This window comes from Puma concolor, chromosome D1 (assembly GCF_028749965.1).
Source record: "Puma concolor isolate L17-30 chromosome D1, mPumCon1.1.hap2, whole genome shotgun sequence".
Lineage (NCBI taxonomy): Eukaryota > Metazoa > Chordata > Mammalia > Carnivora > Felidae > Puma > Puma concolor.
In genome coordinates this window covers 49,723,347-49,744,002 of record NC_141676.1, presented here as the reverse complement: position 1 = coordinate 49,744,002, position 20,656 = coordinate 49,723,347, and the positions used below count along the sequence as shown (strand labels likewise).

The window sequence follows — 20,656 nt, the reverse complement described above, 5'->3', positions numbered from 1 at the left end:
CGAGCCCCGCGTCGGGCTCTGGGCTGATGGCTCAGAGCCTGGAGCCTGTTTCCGATTCTGTGTCTCCCTCTCTCCCTGCCCCTCCCCCGTTCATGCTCTGTCTCTCTCTGTCCCAAAAATAAATAAATGTTAAAAAAAAAAAAATTAAAAAAAAAAAAATCGTAAGTATTTTCGTTGGTAAAAAGTTGGGTTGTGTAAGGGGGCTTTAGGGATGACTTTTACAAACAAGTGATTTCAGTGCAAAAATAAAGCAAGGTCCTATAGAGTCAGAGGAGTAGTGTAGTAGTGTATATATCACCATGGGAATTGTTAGAACTCTTGATTCCTTATCATCCCAACATGGCAGAGCCGGGAAAAGGTTAAGGTTGTCTAGATCCAGACAGGAGAAGGGACTTACCCAAGACAAAGTACTTTCTTTAAGTTAATATATTGAAAGAAAACTTTCTCTAAAGAAAGGATCAGAGATTCCTGCTCCTTTTTAAATGATTTCAGATTTGAGGGCAGAAATCTTTTGCAGTGTTTTTTTTACCAGCAGGAAAATCTTAATTTTACTTGACCAAAAGAAAAATAACACACTTTTATATGTGCGGGTAAATATCTATATCTATTTATCTATCTATACACAGAGATTTTTATATATCACAAGAGTTGTTTGCTTAATTCGAACTCATTCTAAAAAAGCATCAAAAACAAAGGCTATTATTTCATACTTGACAATTTAGAGGCCCTTTGGGTTCTGAGGTTGTATAAAGCAGGTATGAAGAAAAGAAATATAATTGGCAGGTTAGACTTTTTCATAAGCTTAGTTTATGAGAATAGTAATAGTAATATATTCAGCAAGTATATGTGATGCATATTATGTGCTAGACACTGGATTTTTAAAAAACATAAATTTTTCTTTGAAGTATTACATAATAAATAAAATAGGAGATAAGCTTTTGGGGATTCTGGTGTTTTTCTAAGATAATTCTTATTCCTAACTTTTTTTTTTTTCTTTAAATCTTTTTATGTTTATTTGTTTTTGACACGGAGAGAAACAGAGCATGAATGGGGGGAGGGGAAGAGAGAGAGGGAGACACAGAATCTGAAGGAGGATCCAGGCTCTGAGCTGTCAGCACAGAGCCCGAGACAGGGCTCGAACCCACAAACCGTGAGATCATGACCTGAGCTGAGTCGGACACTTAACCAACTGAGCCACCCAGGCACCCCTAACTCTGTTTTTCTTTTGTATTTCTTTATGATATTTCTTTCTCTGCTTTTCTCAGCTCATTTTTAATATGCCCATCTGGATGATTCCTTCTTGGAAAGTTGTGCAATGATAAGTTTTGAATAATATTCAGATTCTCCTATATAAATTTAAGCTGGGAGTAGAAGACACTATTCATAGGGGAAAAAAACCTGAAAGGGAAGTGCAGAAGGACTCTATGAGTATGCTCCTAGGCAGAATTGAAGGATAAGACATTTCAATTTTCTATGTATTTTTGCACTATTTAATTTATTCCTTTTTGTATTTTCAGGAGAAAGGCCCTTTAAATGTCCCTTTGAAGGCTGTGGTCGGTCTTTTACAACATCAAATATCAGAAAAGTGCATATTAGGACACACACAGGAGAAAGACCTTATTATTGCACAGAACCAGGATGTGGGAGGGCATTTGCCAGTGCAACCAATTATAAAAATCATGTGAGGATACACACAGGTAACAGTTTCTGATTTCTTTGCCTTCCATCTTTCTTCCATAAACCCATTTCCAAGTAATTCCTTCCTTCTCTCCTTCCTACCACTTGGCATGGTGGGGAGGGATTAAGCAGCTTAAAAAAACTTCACATTAGCATGTATACATTCATTTAGTCAGCAGACTGAGCATCTGTTGTGTGTTCCCCTGCCAGGCATCAGAGGTACAGAGACAGATAAGACATAGTCCAGAGCAGTAGAACTGGGGAGAGATGGCAGATATTTAATTGCTACAGAGTGCAGTTTCTCCCATTGCGTGGACAAGATGTTATGGGAGTAGAGAGGGGGAGCAGCCATCTCTGTGGGAATGGAGAAGTATTCAAGGAAGGCTTTCCCAGGGGAAATTGACTTTTAGACTGAGTCCATCACCATGTTTCCTACATTATTAAAGTATTCTCTAAGAAAACGGAAAAGACTGTGAAAACCCAGAGGCCTGGAAAAGAAAACCATAGATTAGAAGAAAAATGATATTTTGCTACTATAATTTTTATTCCTTTTAGGTCTTTAAGAGATTTGATTTTTACATGTTTGTGTTGTAGAAGGAAAACAGAATTCCTGTCTGATACTTACTGTATCATTGTGTGTTACAGACATATACCCACTACTGAGTTCATTGACTGTTAAATAATTAGATAATTGGGGTTTTTTTAAGTTTATTTTTTTATTTTTGAGAGAGAGAGAGAGCACGAGTGAGGGAGAGCCAGAGAGAGACAGAGAGAATCCCAAACAAGCTACGCACTGTCAGCAAAGAGCCTGACAAAGGGCACGAACCCACAAACCGTGAGATCATGACCTGAGCCGAAATCAAGTCACTTAACCAACTGAGCCACCCAGGCACCCCTAGATAATTGGTATTTTATCTATATTATCTTAATATTATGTAAACATTCCTAGTGGATTATAACACAGGTGCTTAAGGGCCTTTTTATGATATTTGGGGAAATTGGCTGGGATTTTTAGATGGGCTGAGAAAACATTATTTTACTCATTTAAAGCAAATGGAATATAGACTCATTACCTGAAAGTTTGCTGTTCACCTGTTTAATGGGCAAATTAGATTCCAATAAGAGGGTTGCTCACATTAAGTTTAGCTATACTGATCTTTGGAACATTTAAGAAGAGCAGTGCTTTTATTTTTAATTAATTTTTTTTAATGTTTATTTTTGAGAGAGAGAGAGTGCATGCATACAAGAGCAGAGGAAGGGCAGAGAGTGAGGGGGACAGAGAATCTGAAACAGGCTCCATACTGACAGCAGAGAGCCCAGTGTGGGGCTTGAACTCATGAACTGTGCCAAAGTCTAATGCTTAACTGACTGGCTCCCCTAGCAGTGTTCTTAAATGTGGCTGCATGTTGAATTCACTTTTTAAAAATAGAATTCTCCATATTCTATCTGCACAGTTCTGACATAATTTTACCGGGATGAGGCCCAGGCATCAGTTTATATTTTTAAAAACCCAGGTCTTTCATATGTGTACATGATTGAGAATTGTTGAAGTAGAGAGGTGTAGTAGGCAGTTAGAAATGTTGGTCTGACCCAAGAGGTAGAAAAGATTGACTAGTGATCATCAGGTAGATGATATAGTAAATGCCCGCATTATGCAGTAAGTGGAGTACAAAGATTCAGCCATGTAAAATTCAATCCACTCTTGCAAGGTTGGTTAGATGACCCAGTTGAGGCTATGCAGATAACCAGTAGGGAGCTCCAAAGTGCAATTCAAATCCATTTACATCTTGACTGTGGTTTGGTGCCACCTAGTGGCGGTTTCTGCTCCAGCCTAAATATCAATGGGACTGGTTTTCTGTTGGAATTGCCTGCCCTTTCCGTGCCTGGGCTTGCCCTCAGCACATGTCTCCCATGATCATCTACCAAGATAAGAGTTTTACCTTGCCCTAGTTTGAGACTATAGACTGGGCAGAGGACAGGAAGCAATTTCCCGTTACTTTATATTCAAGACTTATGTTACAGATTATATTAGTGTGAGATTTTTTTACTATTTATGGGTGTTTTTACTGTGTTTAGAACCATACAAGAAAATGCAGTTATCCAAGGAAGGTATAAAATGAGAATAAAGTAAGACATGCACTTGTATGCACACATGTGTATGCACATTTTAGAAATTATATGAATATGTCCTTTTAGATTTACTGAAGTGTTCAGACTATGTCTAGTAGACTTTCTAGACCTTTTTTATTATCCTTATAAAACCCTTAGGGAAAGCTGCATTTGTTATAGTAATCATTGCATTTATTATTGTCATTTTTAATACAGCATTAATGTTACTGACTTGTCTAGTTATAGGTAACAATAAATTAGTTTTATCAAGGCTTAGAGTTACCCTGGGCAACATCTCTATCCTTACTTTTCTCATCCCTTGAAATGAAGGGAAGAGTTGTATTCAGACATGAGATAAGACTTAGAATGTAGACAGCCTTTTGAACAAAGACAAAATCATAGGGAGTCTTTTTTTGTGTTCCGCCTCGTAGCAGTATAGAAAGAGATTGGACAGTTCATTGGGGCACCTGGGTGCTCATTTGGTTAAGTGTCTGACTCTTGGTTTAGACTCCAGTCATGATCTCACGGTTCGTGGATTCGATCCCCAGGTAGGGCTCCATGCTGCTGGTGCAGAGCCTGCTTGGGTTCCTCTCTCTCTCTCTCTCTCCTCCACTTGGACTCTCCCAAAATAAATAGATAATAAAACTTAAAAGGGGGGGGCGCCTGGGTGGCTCAGTCGGTTGAGCGTCCGACTTTGGCTCAGGTTCATGATCTTGTGGTTTGTGAGTTTGAGCCCCGCGTCAGGCTCTGTGCTGGCAGCTCAGAGCCTGGAGCCTGCTTCAGATTCTGTGTCTCCCTCTCCTCTCTGCCCCTACCCCACTTGTGCTCTGTCTCTCTCTATCAAAAATAAATTGTAAAAAAAAAAAGAGAGGGGCGCCTGGGTGGCTCAGTCGGTTAAGCGGCCGACTTCGGCCCAGGTCATGATCTCACGGTCCGTGAGTTCAAGCCCCGCGTCGGGCTCTGTGCTGACAGCTCAGAGCCTGGAGCCTGTTTCAGATTCTGTGTCTCCCTCTCTCTGGCCCTCCCCCATTCATGCTTTGTCTCTCTCTGTCTCAAAAATAAATAAACGCTAAAAAAAAAAAATAGAGATTTGACAGACATCTATTTTTGCCATTAGAGGCTTTTTTTCCCCATGGGAGGAATGGATTGATTATGCCTTCATATATGTAAAAGTTGATTTTTGTGTGTATGTGTGTATGTTCTTTACTTAGGTGAAAAGCCATATGTTTGTACAGTCCCTGGATGTGACAAAAGGTTTACAGAATATTCCAGTTTGTACAAACATCATGTTGTTCACACTCATTCCAAACCATACAACTGTAATCACTGTGGGAAGACCTACAAGCAGATCTCCACACTAGCCATGCACAAACGGACGGCCCACAATGACACTGAGCCCATCGAGGAGGAGCAGGAAGCCTTCTTTGAGCCTCCCCCAGGTAAGTGTTCTTTCCAATAAATCTCTCTCTCTGGGAATCAACAGCTACCATCATTTATGATGCATAGCATTTTCTCAGATCATAAAGTTTCATTCAGATAATCACACAAATATATAATTTACAACTGTAATAAGTGGTAGCAAAAAATGGTACTTGGTGCTGTGGGATGTATAAGAAGGGAAGTTAATCTAGCCTGGGAGGTTCTTTTTCTTTTTACCCCTGTTTAGTTCTCCTCTTGTTAAAGAAACAGAAAGATGGGAATAAAATGGATTTAGGAGACCCAGCTTGAATTGCTGTTTTTCTTCTGAGAAATGGCCAGGCTGTGGTGCCAGACCTCGGTCGTGCTTACATACGTGATGAAGGGTTTTTTGCCTCTTGAATGTGGCTTCCGTTTGGCAAGAAAAGCTGTAATTATCCCTAAAGAAGCCCTGGAACCTTCCAACTTTGAGATCACATGTGTTTCAAGTGACAGTGGCCTGAGCTGCAGGAGCAGAGGACCCTGGCACACCTGGAGGCAGAGCAGGGCACGTGTTACCCACTGCCCCCCTGTTGTCTAGAGCAGTCTGGGCTTTGGTTTGAGTTGAAGTTGAGTGATGTGAGTTATTTTGCTGCTTAATAAAGTGACCCCTACGTATAATTGGATGTGAATGCAAATAGTTGCAATAAATCCCCTGCAAAAACAGTGTGAGCCTTCTGGTATTTTTAAATTCAGTACAGGTTAGCTAGACACACTTCTTACATAGGTTAAAGTAACAGCTACTACGAGAGATCTAGAGAGTGGATAGGGGTTAATTAGGTGGAGACGCAGGGATTTCGCAGGGAGGGGAAATAAGGAGCAAAGGTAAGAGAACATTCTGAATAGAGGGAATGGCAAATACAAAAAGCCCTGAGGTTGGGGAGAGCAAAGTAAATTGGAGAGACTAAAAGAAGCCTGGCCAGTGTGGCACTTCTGCCTGGGAAGGCAGTATGAAATGAGGCTGGAGAGCAAGGTAGGGGCAGCTAGGCTATTCGGGTGCCCTAAGGATGTTGATCTTAAGCATGAGAACGGCAGAGCACTCCCAAATAACTTTTAGTTGATTTATGTGCTATTAGGTATTGTTGTAAGGAGACAAAAACTTTCATTTCATAAGAATAAACTCTTGGGGAAAAAATATTTTAGAGGATCACATTCTATGATATCACGTAAGTAACTTAGCATAGGTAAATAGGTAAAGTAAGTGAGTAGGTTTTCTTAAAAAAACACACACACCCAATAAAACAAAGCCTGGGCCATCCTACTGTTTCACTGAGTACCTCCTAAACAAAGTAGACTTAAAAATTAAAAGAAATCATATTTTCTCATTCTTATATTGAAGTGTTGGAGAGTAAGGGAAAGAACAGATCATTCACTCCCTGCTGAAATGATTCCCTGTAGTTCTAATTTGTTTTTTCAGGTATCTGTCATGTGATGGTGAGAAAATAACAATTCCTTCAGTCCTGAATGCTATAGTACTTTCTAGCCAAAGCACTGTAAGTGGGCATGGTTAGAAAACCCAACAACTGCTGAATCCTTGCAGTTAGAAAGCAGGCTTTTTTTTTTTTTTTTTTTTTAATAGGCTGGACAAGCTTAGGTTTTGAAATTCTTCCTTTCTTTTTTTTTTTTTTCAACGTTTTTTATTTATTTTTGGGACAGAGAGAGACAGAGCATGAACGGGGGAGGGGCAGAGAGAGAGGGAGACACAGAATCGGAAACAGGCTCCAGGCTCCGAGCCATCAGCCCAGAGCCTGATGCGGGGCTCGAACTCACGGACCGCGAGATCGTGACCTGGCTGAAGTCGGACGCTTAACCGACTGCGCCACCCAGGCGCCCCGAAATTCTTCCTTTCTAAAGCTTCTTCAGTCTTTTTCCTTTAGTGCTGATTTTTCAGACTGTCTGAATTTCTTGTATTTTAGAAAGTAGTCTGTAATATAATGATACAGATTTTATTTAAAAAATAATAAAGATTATTTTTCCAAGAATAGGGATGGATTTGTACTCCTTTTCTCTCATACAATTCTCTAGGTATGGTAGCCCATTGGAATAATGGTATATAAATAGCTGTGAAACAGAACGAAAAGACATGAAATAATGACTGGAGATTTTACCATGATGACCATAGCCATAGGAGTGCATGCATCAGCCACTAACTTTGAGAAGTACTGTTAAATTAGCATAAGTCCTTCTTTGAAGGAAGAAAAAAACATATTTACCCTCCTTCTGGCTTCCTGGGAGGTGAAAAGTGATGAAAAAATAGATCAGCAGACTTCCTGGTTGCCAAGTATAGCACTAATGGACTGTTGAAATTGCTGTCTACTTGCTGGTTCTTCATGACCTAAGGAAGTGGATGGGTGCTCCTGTTCTGTCCCTTATTAAATGATTAACCTCTCCCCAGATAATGTGCCATTACATTGTCTTTACACAATGTGGTCATTGTGTACTGATGACTTGTGGTCAATCACTTGTGTTAAAGAGTAAGTAATTTAGTATTAGTAGGTTCTGTTTACACACCGTTCTGGTTTTGCGGCTAATGTTTATGAAGATTGTGTTATCATATTTAAAAGCTTCTTAAGTGACTGCAAGAACTTAGCATACTTGCCATGTTGGAAGGGTTATTTGCCAGGCAGTCTTCCTGTTCAGTACTCCCCCTGCCCCCCAGCACACATGCACAGTATCACATAATTACTCCAATTAAGAATAAGAGTGGTCTCCCCAAATTAGAATATTTAAATTTGATGTGGAAAGGTTTGGTTTGGTCTGCTTTGATTTGGCTTGGCTTTACAAAAGTAAAGGTAGAGGAATTAAAAGGAGGTGCTAGAAGCCATGTGATTTGGACTATAACATGTATACACTTTAATTTGTATAAATGTCTCTGTCATATTTACAGTATTCTGTTTTTGAAATGAGAATCAAAACTATAATGTGATACCACCTCACACCTGTCAGAATGGCTAAAATCAACAACACAAGAAACAACAGGTGTTGGTGAAGATATGGAGAAAAAGGAATCCTCGTGCACTGTTGGTGGGAATGCAAACTGGTGCAGCCACTCTGAAAACAATATGGAGGTTCCTCAAAAAGTTAAAAATAGAGCTATTTTTAATCCAGCAATGACACTACTGGCTATTTACCTAAAGAATACAAAAACACTAATTCAGAGTGTTATACCAGCACACTGAAATATTATTCAGTCATAAAAAAGAATGAAATCTTGCCATGTGCAATGACATGGATGGAGCTAGAGAGTATTATGCTAAGTGAAATAAGTCAGAGAAAGACAAATACCATACGATTTTACTCATATGTGAAATTTAAGAAACAAGCAAAGAGAAAGAGAGACAAATCAAGAAACAGGATCTTAACTCTGGAGACCAAACTGATGGTTACCAGAGGACAGGTGGATGGGTTGGGGGAGGGATTACATAGGTGATAGAGATTAAGGAGTGCATTTGTCATGATGAGCACCAGATGATGTATGGAATTGTTGAGTCACTGTGTTGTACACCTGAAACAAATACAACACTGTGTGTTAACTGGAATTAAAGTAAAAACTTGGGGAAAAATTAAATATTCAAAGTGATAAAAAAAAAAAAAGAAAGAAAATATCCTCTGTTTTCTAAACAGCTTGCTTGGTTGGTCAAATAAATGATTCATTTGTTTTAAATAGGTCAAAGTGAAGATGTTCTTAAAGGGTCCCAGATCACGTATGTTACAGGTGTAGAAGGGGATGATGTTGTGTCTACACAAGTAGCCACAGTAACCCAGTCTGGGTTGAGTCAACAAGTTACACTCATATCCCAGGATGGGACTCAGCATGTAAGTATCCACCAAAAGCCAAACAAGTTAAATATTGTTTCTCTGAACATGGGCATGAAAGGCAGGTTGGGCCTTAATCGAGGAAAGCCTTGAATATCAGCTTGCAAGCAATGCTAGATCTCCTGAAGGCTTTCTAGTAATCTGCTGAAAGAGGCTACATACAAGAACATTAGGAGAGACAGGATGGTTGTGAGCCCAGCATTCCCATGGTGTTATTGGCGTAGCTCAAAGGTGAGGTGGTAAAGGTCAGAACCACAGTGAAATGGAGGGCTTGAAAAGTAAAGGATCTGTGTGAAAATATAATTCAGAGAAAGGATAGGATTTAGTAGCTGATTAGATCCAGGAGGTGAGATTGAGAAACCAACAGAACCTTGGCTGAGGGGTTGATCATTAAAAGATCCTGGGAAGTCAGTGATGGGCAAAACTTATAAAATTTCCAAAGTGTGTCTCTCTCCCTCCCTGGAGTCATGGAAGTTCACTTAACTTATCTCCCAGATTTCACAGAAAGGTATCTTGATTTCCCCAGGAAAAGCAGTATAATGGTTATTCTCTGAACGTTTCTAGATGCCACTAGCCTAAAATAATCCAGACTTGATTTTATTTTTAGGCTCCAACTAAGGTTGTCTTAGTACCTGGTAGAAATGAGCATATGGGGTTCTTTATCCTCCTATAACTGTCTCTTCCATGGAGAACTCTCTCCTTACTTGTCTCAGAGCTTACCTCCCATGATGAATCTGCCCTTTGTGTTGATAACTGTTACCATGCCGATGCTAACTAGGAAGCAGCACATATTCAGGATTGGAAAATTAAAAGTGCTTGTACCATCCCATTCATTCCCTTCACCCTCACTTTTGATGGCACTAATTCCTCACCCTCACAGTATTCTTTGTCCACTGATTGCTGTGCAAGATTAAACATATTTACTAACCCGGTTTTAATTTAGCATCAATCCTAAGACTTTTTCTTGAATTAGATCATCACAGACAGAGGCCCTCTGGAAGTAATGTGATGTAACCTCCCTCCCTCCCTCCCAAGAGAATTCCCCTCTCCAGGAGCCCCCAAACAGATAAGGCAGTTTCAAAAGAAGCAGCCTGTTCCATTGTTGGGTAATTCTAATGTTTATCAGACTGGAACCTCCTGCTATGTCAGCCACTCCTGGCTCCTCTCTGACCACATAAAGTGAGCCTCATCCCCCTTCATGTGTTCCAGAGCAGCTATTTTCCTTATCCCGATGTATTTTCTCCAGATGTAACCTTCCCATTTCCTTCAGGGATTAGATTTCTCTTCCATTCCTTTAGTCAGTTAAATAGCAAACATTTATGGAATGTCTACGCAATGCCAGATACTTTGGTTGGCTTAATGTGGGGAATATAGGAAGGGGGGGTATCATAGTCAAGGAGGAGAGAGATATTTCTAAATGAACAATAACCTCTTATGATGGGTATGTAATTGAGGAATGTGTAAAGTGCAGTGGCAGCCTGGAGGAAGGAGTAAATGATTATTCCTGAAGGAATCTTGGAGACCCTTTTAGAGAATGGCCATTTAGTTGGATCTTTTTTTTTTTTTTAACATTTATTCATTTTTTCCGAGACAGAGAGAGACCGAGCACGAGTGGGGGAGGGGCAGAGAGAGAGGGAGTCACAGAATCTGAAGCAGGCTCCAGGCTCCAAGCTGTGAGCACAGAGCCCAATGCGGGGCTTGAACTCACGGACAGCGAGATCATGACCTAAGCTGTAGTTGGATGCTTAACTGACTGAGCCACCCGGGTGCCCCCCATTTAGTTGGATCTTGAGGAGTTTTCATGCGTTTGTCAGGCAGAGTGAAGGGAAGGGAAAAGCCAGGAAAATAGAAGAGAATATGACACTCTGGGACTGCAAATGATTAGTTGTGGCTGGAATGCCAGATGCTGGTTTAGAAGTAGTGGAAGATGAGTCTAGAGATGCTGTTAAAGGCCAGATTGCAAAAGGTCATGAATACCATGTAAAAAGTCTAAACTCTAGTGATGGGGGGCCCTGGGGATTTGAACAGGGAGCATAATGAAATTTGTTCTTTTAAAAAGGTGTCAAGGTAGAGGATGGCTTAAGAAAGGGTTAGACTGGGTACCTAAAAAGAAGTTGTATTATTGTGGAAAGTCAGACAAGGAAAAAGTAAGGGTGTGAATTGGCAGTAGAGATGGAGAGGAGGAAGTGCATTTAAGAAATAGCTTTGGGGCGCCTGGGTGATTCAATCGGTTAAGCGTCCAACTCTTTTTTTTTTTTTAAGTTTATTTATTTATTTTGAGAGAGATAGAATGAGCAGGGGAAGAGCAGAGAGAGGAGACAGAGAATCCCAAGCAGGCTCCATGCAGTTAGCACAAAGAGCCCCACACGGGGTTCGAATCCACGAAACCATAAGATCACGACCTGAGCCAAAATCAAACGTCAGATGCTTAACCAACTTGATCTCAGCTCAGGTCTTGATCTCAGGGCCATGAGTTCAAGCCCTGTGTTAGGCTCTGCACTGGGCTGAAGTCTACTTTAAAGAAAGAAAGGAAGAATCAGTTTGGGGGTACCTAACTGGCTCAGTCAGTGGGACATGCAACTCTTGATCTCTTGATCTTGGGGTTATTAGTTGGAACCCCATGTTGGACATAAAGATGACTTAAAAATAAAATCTTTAAAAAAGAAAAAGGTTTTCTGACGATCTCTTTCTAAAGAGTTTATTCCATTATAGAATTCCTATTTGCTCCACAGAGTAGACTTATTTAAGGACTAGGCCTAGTCCTTACTAAAGATTGCCAAATAGAACAAGAAACAGACTGATATGTGAAATGCATTGTGTTGCAGGTCAACATATCTCAAGCTGACATGCAAGCCATTGGCAATACCATCACGATGGTAACGCAGGATGGCACACCCATCACGGTCCCAGCTCACGACGCAGTCATCTCCTCGGCAGGAACGCACTCTGTTGCTATGGTTACTGCTGAGGGCACAGAAGGGCAGCAGGTGATTGCTATTTTTTTTATATTAATCAATACATATATCATCAAAACTATTTCATAGATATACAGGGTAGTGTGGTGGTTAATCTCACACACTTTGGATTGAATTCCAGGTTTACGGCTTATTAGCCACATGACCTTCTGAGCCTGAGGTTTTCCTGCTCTGTAAAACAGGAGTGATTGTAGCATCTACACCATGAGGTTGATAAAAGGATTGAATGAGATAATACGTACGTAGTACTTAATATAAAGCCTAGGTATATGTTAAGGGTTCATTAATGGTTCATAAAGTGTTCACCAGATACTTAGGAAAAATTCATCGGCAAAATTTATTTAATATTTTGAATAATATAGTCACATAGTTCAAAAATCAAAAAGTATATACAGGTATGCAGTGAAAAGTCTCCCTACTACCCCTGCCTCCATCAATCTTGTTCTTGCCTCCATAGAGATAATCCACTGTTATTAGTTTCTTGTGTAGTCTTCCAGCCATTCATTAGGCATATACAAATAAATAGAAATAGTCCTCTTCTCCACTTTTGTTTTTCTTATGGTAGTAAACTATACTGTTCTTCACCTTGGGTTTTTTTTTTTTTTTTTAACTTAATGATACATCTAGAAAATGTTTATATTTCATTATGTAGAGAGCTTCCTCATTCTTTTTTAAAGCTGTCTCATATTTTACTCTATGCACACCCTAATCGAAGTCTTGTGCTGTTTCAAACATGTAACTTTGTGCTCATGTGATTTTTGCATATGGGTGAGTATGTCTGCCAGGTAAATCCTAGAGAGGAGTTGCTGGGTGAAAAGATACATGCATTTGTAATTGGGGTAAGTAGTGCCAAGCTTCCCTTCTAGTGTTGTACAGTCCACAGTACCACCAGCAGCATTCCCTTCTGTATAGTCAATACAAAGGTACTAAACTTTTGGATTTTTGCCAATCTCATGTATCTCTCTGTAGTTTTAATTTTTCATTTCCCTTAAAATCCATGATATTAATACATTTTACATCTTCTTGTACTATGCTGACAGCAATGTTGAGATTCACTGCAGCTACCTTACCATGTTCAATGAAAGAGTCTGTCAAAATTAGTAGCTCTCATTCATTCATTTATAAATTCAATACCATCACAATCAAAATTCCAGAGGCTTTTTTGAAGATATTAAATAATCTCACTTTAAAATATACATGAAAATGGAAAGAACCTATGATAAACAAAACAAGAAAAAAGAACAAGGTTGAAAGAAAGTCTTCTATACCTTGAAATACAAAACTCAGAATCATAAAGCTTCTAGAAGAGAAGTGAATACTTTTGCAAACTTGGCTAAAGATTTCCTAAAAATGCACTACCAAGGAAAGAAAAGAACATAAATTGAACTTCGTCAAAATTAACTCTGCTCTCCAAAAGACACCATTAAGAAAAGCCTCAAACTGGGAAAAAGATAAGATAAGCCTCTTAAGAAGAAGATAAGCCTCAAACTGAGAAAAATATATTCACGCTATATATATCAGTGGAATTGAGAATAGATAACAAACTTCTACAAATCAACAATAAAAAGATGAATAATAGGCCATAAAAAATGAGCAAAATTAACTTAAAATGTATTTTTTGAGGCGGGGGGTGCACAAGTGAGCGAGGGGCAGAGAGAGAATCCCAGGAGGTGCAGAGAGGGAGAGAGAGAGTGTGAGAGGGAGTGAAGTGGGGCTCACCCGAAGCGGGGCATGGGCTCCTGAGCTGTGAGATCATGACCTAAGCTAAAGTCAGATGCTTAACGACTGAGCCACCCAGGCACCCTAAATAAGAAATTTTTTAATGAGCAGATCATTTGACCACTCACTTGAACAGACCTCTCATAAAAGAAGACTCAAGAACGGCCAATGACACAAAAAAAGTGCTCAAAATGACTAAAATAAAAAAGACTTGACTAACATTTGGTAAAGATGCGAAGCAGCTAAAATATTTGTACATGCTAGTGGGAATGTAAAATGATACAACCACTTTGGAGAACTGTTTGGTGGTTTCTTATACTCCACGACCCAGCAATTCCACTAGAATACATATTATACGATTTCACTTACATAAAATCCAAGAACAGACCAAACAAATCCATGGTGATAGAAATCAGAAAATGCTGCTTGACTGGGGGAAGGAAATTGATGGAATGGAATATGAAGGAACTGTTCTCTATTTTGTTTTAGGTGGTGGTTCCACAGATGTATCTAACTGTCAGAACTCAACAGAACACCTAAAGATTCATGCATTTTTATTGTTTGCTAATTATGCCCAATGCAAAAACAGAAACAAACTCGAAACCCAGCCACTAGCTTTCAGGCTGTCTTACGGAATGGTCCCAGTCATTTCCATGGCTCTAGGATTCCTGGATTGGGTGTATGACACAGCTTGGGTAAATACACCTTGTACCAGTTATAGTTGCAGGTCTGTAAGAATAGTGGCCCTAAACCAAGCATTCTTTTGTAGCTTATCTGTAGCCTGGGGACTAGGAAAATTTTAGGAGAGGCGGTTTTGAGGGCTGGAATGAAGGCAGGCAGCTTTCAGCAAGCAGGGATATCACAACAGGAGCGGGGATTTCCCTTGAGGACCAGCTGCTGCCACATCTCCTTCTGCTGCAACTGTAGGCCATTGGGCAACTGATGACTATCCACTTGGGGTGTCCAGACACCACCTTTGAATTATCTGTAACCCTTAAATTACCTATTTCTTTACATGCACAGGAAGAAAGCAGGTGGTCTTTCCCTGCCTTTTTTTTTTTTTTAATTAAGGTCATTGGATTTCTTAGCCTCAGTTTTCCAGGTGCCTTGAAAACCTAGTTAGCAGGTACAGACAGTATCTATTTTTGTTAATTTTTTTTGTTAATTTCAGATTATAAAAGTAATATATATTCTTAATGTAATAGAATAAAGAGTCTAGAAGTAAACCATCAAATATATAGTCCATTAAATCTCAACAATTAAAATTTGACTAGTGGGAAAGGATGGTCTTTTAAACAAATGGTGCTGGTAAAAAAAATATCCACATGAGAAAGAATGATGTTGGACCCTTACCTTATATCATATATAAAAATTAACTTTTTGAAAGAAAACATAGATGAAAATCTTCATGATCTTGGATTGGGAAGTTATTTCTTATGTATGACAGTTATTTCTTATGTATCACAGCAGAGGCAATGAAAGAAGAAATAGATAAATTAAACTTGTTAAAAATTAAAAACTTTGTGCATTAAAGGCTACTACCAGGAGAGTGAAAAGACATTCTACATAATGAGAGAAAATATTTGCAAATTATGTTATCTGATAAGGATTAATATTTAGAATAAAGACTTCCTATAACTCAACAACAAAAAAAAAAGCAATCCAATTTAAACATGAGCAAAGGACTTGAATAGACATTTCTCCAAGGAGTTTTACAGATGGCCAATTAGCATATGAAAAGATGCTCAACATCATTAGTTATTAGGTAAACACAAATCAAAACCACAGTGAGATACCACTTCACCCCCATTAGTTTAGGCTGTTATCCAAAAAACAGTACCAAGTGTTGACGAAGATGCAGAGACATCTTGTGCATTGCTCATAGGAATGTAAAACGGTGCAAGTACTGTGGAAAGCAGTATAGCAGTTCCTCAAAGAGTTGAACATAGTGAGCATCTGGCTGGCTCAGTTGGTACAGTATGCAACTCTTGATCTTGGGGTCATGAGTTCAAGCCCCACATTGGTCTTAGAGCCTACATAAAAGAAAAAAAAAAAAAGAGTTGACATAGAACTACATATGATCCACTAATACCACTTGCAGATATATTTCCAGAAGAATTAAAAATAGAGATGCAAACTAAAAATCAGCTATAATCTTTTGATGTTATAATAACTAGTCTCAACATTTAGGACTGCTTACTTCGTGTGTGTGTGTGTGTGTGTGTGTGTGTGTGTGTGTATACACAGAGTTAGGGTTATGATTTTGTATGCCTGTCATCCATCTAACACTACATTCTGAGCACTTTCTCATACCAATTAAATGTTCTTGTAAAAGGATTCTTATCATTTGTAAAATAATCTATCAAATGGAACTCATTAACTCATTCCACAAACATAAATTGTTGTATAAGCCTTTGATTATCTTCATAGGAACAAACTCTAGCATGGAATTACTGGATTAATGATATAAAGTATTTTAAGCTGTTTGCTACATACTGCCAAATTTTCTTCCAAAAAGTTTTAACAATTGCACCATGGATCTAAAAGCTTTCTTGGTTCACTGTACTCTTCTTGCTAGCATTGAAGATTTTAACATATTTGCATAATTCACAAGCAGAAGTTGAATTCTATTTTATTTTCATTTGATCATTAATGAGGTTGAACATGTTTTTCAGATCGACTCACAATCTATTTTTTCTTAATTGAGGTAAAATTTACAGTGAAATGTACAAATTTTAAATTTACAATTCAGTGAGTTGTTACACATACACATGCATATAACACCATCCCCAACATTTTCATCACCCCCAGAAAGTTCCCTTGTCATCCCTTCCAGTCAATCCCTAGTCTTTTCAGTTTTCCTAGTTAAATGGAAATCTAATTTTAAGTCCCAACAGGTAGGGGTGCCTGGGTGGCTGAGTTGGTTAAGCGTCCGACTCCTGATTTCACCTCAGGTCACGATCCCAGGGTTGTGGGATTGACCCCCACCTTAGGCTCTGTGCTGAGCATGGAGCCTGTTTAAGATTCTCTCTCTCCCTCTACCCCTCTCTCCTGCTCATCTCTCTCTATATAAAATTTTTTAAAAAGTTTTTTTAATTAAAAAAAAAATGCATCAGGTAAACAAGAGAAAATAGTATATATTATGTTTCACTGATCCCAACTCAGGAATAAATAGACATTTGAGATATGAATTACTCTACATGTGTAACGTACCAAGCAGCCACTTAGGGTAGGAGATCCTAAGCATGGTCACGTCTGTCCTGGTTAATGAAGCCTCGTGTAGCAGACCTACCTGCCAAGTGTCCTCTACCCTGTTATGTCATTGGTTCACATAAGCTTAGATAAATGCCTTCTTTTTGAGCCTCAACTTCTTCAAACAAAAAAGAGTCTAAGATAGACAATATAGAAGTTCTCTTCCAACTTTAGGCTTCTACAAGTCTGTGGTCAGAAGGGAGTTTTTCCTTTCAAATTTCAAGACAGTCCCTTGCATTAAATGGAGTTTAATGTATTTAATCATAGCTTTATTTTGTGTATTTTTTGTTTAAGGTCGCAATTGTGGCTCAGGACTTGGCAGCATTCCATACTGCCTCATCAGAAATGGGGCATCAACAGCACAGCCATCATTTAGTAACCACAGAAACCAGACCTCTGACCTTAGTGGCAACATCCAATGGCACCCAGATTGCAGTTCAGGTGAGTTCTGTAGCAGCTGTCCTTAGTCAACAGGAAGACTACTTCCTAGCTCTCAACCTTGCACATTGTGCTTTATTCAGAACCTTTAGGGGAGGCTGGGGACAGACTAATCTGTGTCACTTAGCCACTAGAAGGAAATTGCTGTGTTTGAGGTGGTTTCAAAGAGACTGGCACTTTGTTCGCTATTATCTTTACGTTTTTTAGGGGAATTTATAGTAAGAAAAATAAAGCTTCTGGTATACATCCCAGCATGCACCCAGCCAGCTATCTTTACTTTCAAAATAAGTCTAATTAAGCAGGATTCTGTAAAGCACTTGGAAATGAACCTAGCGTAAATGTAGACCCAAATTAGTCCTCTGAGAATCACTGCACAGCCCCATTTTATGTTAGGGGAACATCAGAAGACAGAAGAAACTATTCTTGGGGAAGTCACTGGATTCAGGAAGACAGTCTAGAATACAGATTACCTTTCCTTGGGAAGAGTTGTTTTTCATGTATTTACTTGGAAAAGAGTTAGAACACACTCAGGAAAATGCCAACCATTGTTTTTAATTTAGTTTATGGTATAGAAGCTAAAGACTCAGGAAGCTCTCTGAATACCTCCATTGGAAAAGATGAGCATCTTTTGTCCATTGCATGAGTGAAGGTTTATCAAAGTCCTAAAGGAAGAGGTGCCTGGTGGCTCAGTTGGTTAAGCATCTGACTCTTGATTTCGGCTCAGGTCATGGTCTCACAGTTTGTGAGTTCGAGCCCACGTCGGGACTCTGGGCCGATGGTACGGAGCTTGCTTGGGATTCTCTCTCTCCCCTCTTCTCTGCCCCTCCCTTGCTGTCTCATTCTCTCTCTCTCTCTCTCAAAATAAATATATAAGCTTAAAAGATATAAGCTTAAATAATATAAGCTTAAAAGAAAATCCTAAAGAAAGATGGAGTGCCTGGCTGACTCAGTAGGTAAAGCATGCAATTCTCAGTCTCAGGGTCATGAGGTTCAAGCCCCAGGTTGGGCACGGAGCCTACTTAAACAAAACAAAACTGCAAAATCCTAAAGTAAGAAACTACATTATTCTACTGCAAGAATTTTTTGTGTGCTCTTAATGATTGGATCAGCAGTCGTATCTTAACGAGTCCAGGTGTCAGAATTACAGAGATTTTACTTCGGGCATATACTGTTTCTTCGGTATTATCTTGACTGTGGCTTTGTGTCTGTTCCTGTTTCAGCTTGGAGAACAGCCATCTCTGGAAGAAGCCATCAGAATAGCATCTAGGATCCAACAAGGAGAAACACCAGGGCTGGATGATTAATCCTCAGAACAGTGGAGCATCGCAGCAGGAGGAGCCTTTCACCTTCGGGCAGCAGACACCCAGGAACCCGGGCCCAGGAAAATTAGAATTTTTCCATTCCTGAAATACTGTACACGTTTTTATGCAAGAGTGGAGAACATTTTATTCTTGACACTTTTGTGTATATAACCCTTGGAATAGATTCCCAAACTGATTCATTGTGTACAAGGATGTATGAAATTAGGGCAATACAGTAAATTTTCATGTTACTCTTTTATCAGTTCACAAACTCCTAGAGTCCACATGCAAGATCAGCAAAGTCTTATGGAGTCTTATGATGGATTTTTAACTTACTGTGACAAATAAAATAAAGGCTGTATCTAAAATGTTAAAGGTTCTATACTTCAAACAATCAATTCCAGAAGCCATCATGGATAATAAAGGATGTAAAGCCTTCAAATATTTCCCCAAGTTAATAGAGCGTCTGCAGTTTTTGTTCTACTGTATACGTGTCTGGTTTTTTTTTGTACCTCACGGTTTGAAAACTATTCATTATAGTTTTCCATCCCTGTTAAAATACCAACTCTTCAAGCTGAAATGCTAATTATATTGAATTGGATCCATTACATTGGATTATGTATAAAATAACAAAGTTTGGTTATTTAAAATTAAAAAGTTAAATCCAGTGCTTTGGTTTTGTTAAAGATTTTACTTAGCGTTCAGTTTTTTTTTGTTACTGTTTTTTAAAAATAATGAACTATCAAAGTTTGACCATAGGCTGGAGCCCGGGATAATAGTGCTGTAATTGGACATGGCTTTCCTCTGAAAAATAGGTTAGTGGGTCCGTGTAAATTATTTATTTTTGCTTATGTACTTTTGTTTTAAAGCTTATTTACCCTAAAGTTTATTATTAATTTTGAATACAGCAATTTTTAAAATGTTACCTTTATATTTGTTTTATTAATGTGGTATGGGTGTGGGAGAGACTGTGGTAGAAAAGAGCACAAATGCCATCAGTTATAACCCAACATACATATATCGAGAGTATATTGTTTATCAAGCACAGAATAAGTATTTTTTCATACATTGTTATGCTCTTCTAACAATTTTGTGAGATATACGGGATTTATTATCCCCATTTATAAAAGGAGAAACAGAGGGTCTAAAGAAGTTGTGTCTCCACCCAGGCCCTCCGACTGTGAAGAGGCAAGGCAAAGACTTGAAAACCCAGGCTTTTTTTTTCTTTTTTTTTTAATGCTTATTTTGAGAGAGAGAGTGCCCACACGCATGAGTGGGGGAGGGGCAGAGAGGGACAAAGAATCCCAAGCAGGCTCCCCACTGTCAGCATGGAGCCCAATGCAGGGCTCGAACTCACGACACTGGGAGATCATGACCTGAGCCGAAAGCAAGAGTCGGATGTTCGACCAACTGAGCCACCCAGGCACCCCAGAGAACCCAGTCTGACCCCCATGTCCAGTGTGCTTTCACCACACCACAACTGCCTTCTCAGATGATGCTGGCGGCAAAGATTATCAAGATGAGCTCTGGTATTTTCTGATTGCCCAATGACCAGAACACTCGAAAAACCATGTCTAATGTCAGAAATTTAGCTTAGGGTCCACCAAGTTCCAAAAAAGAAAGGATGGGGAGGCCTGCCCTGCAGTAATCATTCCTTCACCGTGTTCACTGTGCTTTGTTTGCCAGAGAGCTGAAATGCCGCTCTCATGTTTCATTTCAAGCTTTATGGTAAAAAAGGAAAAAAATGTACTGTTGTATTTAATACAAATGTTATCTTTGATGAGGTTCTTTGAAGTCTTGCTAAAAAAGGGTCGTGACTTACTTATCTGAAATGGGAAACCCTTCAGGGTTGGGCAGGCGACTGGTTGCTTTCCCTTCAAAGCTCTTCACAGATATTTAACATTAGAAAGGGTC

At 39.2% G+C, this 20,656-nt stretch overlaps 1 protein-coding gene across 6 annotated transcripts in view; it reads left to right on the top strand.

Annotated features, from left to right (window-relative positions):
- The window catches only part of ZNF143 (zinc finger protein 143), a 56,479-nt gene extending 36,812 nt beyond the window's left edge, over positions 1–19,667 (top strand). For all 6 annotated transcript variants that reach the window (XM_086678016.1, XM_086678015.1, XM_086678014.1 and 3 more), the window contains 6 exons: positions 1,518–1,697; positions 4,998–5,225; positions 8,909–9,057; positions 11,883–12,044; positions 17,298–17,444; positions 18,662–19,667. In XM_086678016.1, the coding sequence (XP_086534142.1) occupies positions 1,518–1,697; positions 4,998–5,225; positions 8,909–9,057; positions 11,883–12,044; positions 17,298–17,444; positions 18,662–18,745 (950 nt within the window). In that variant the 3' untranslated portion in view covers positions 18,746–19,667. The remainder of the gene's footprint in view (positions 1–1,517; positions 1,698–4,997; positions 5,226–8,908; positions 9,058–11,882; positions 12,045–17,297; positions 17,445–18,661) is intronic.
- The last annotated feature ends 989 nt before the right edge of the window (positions 19,668–20,656 follow it).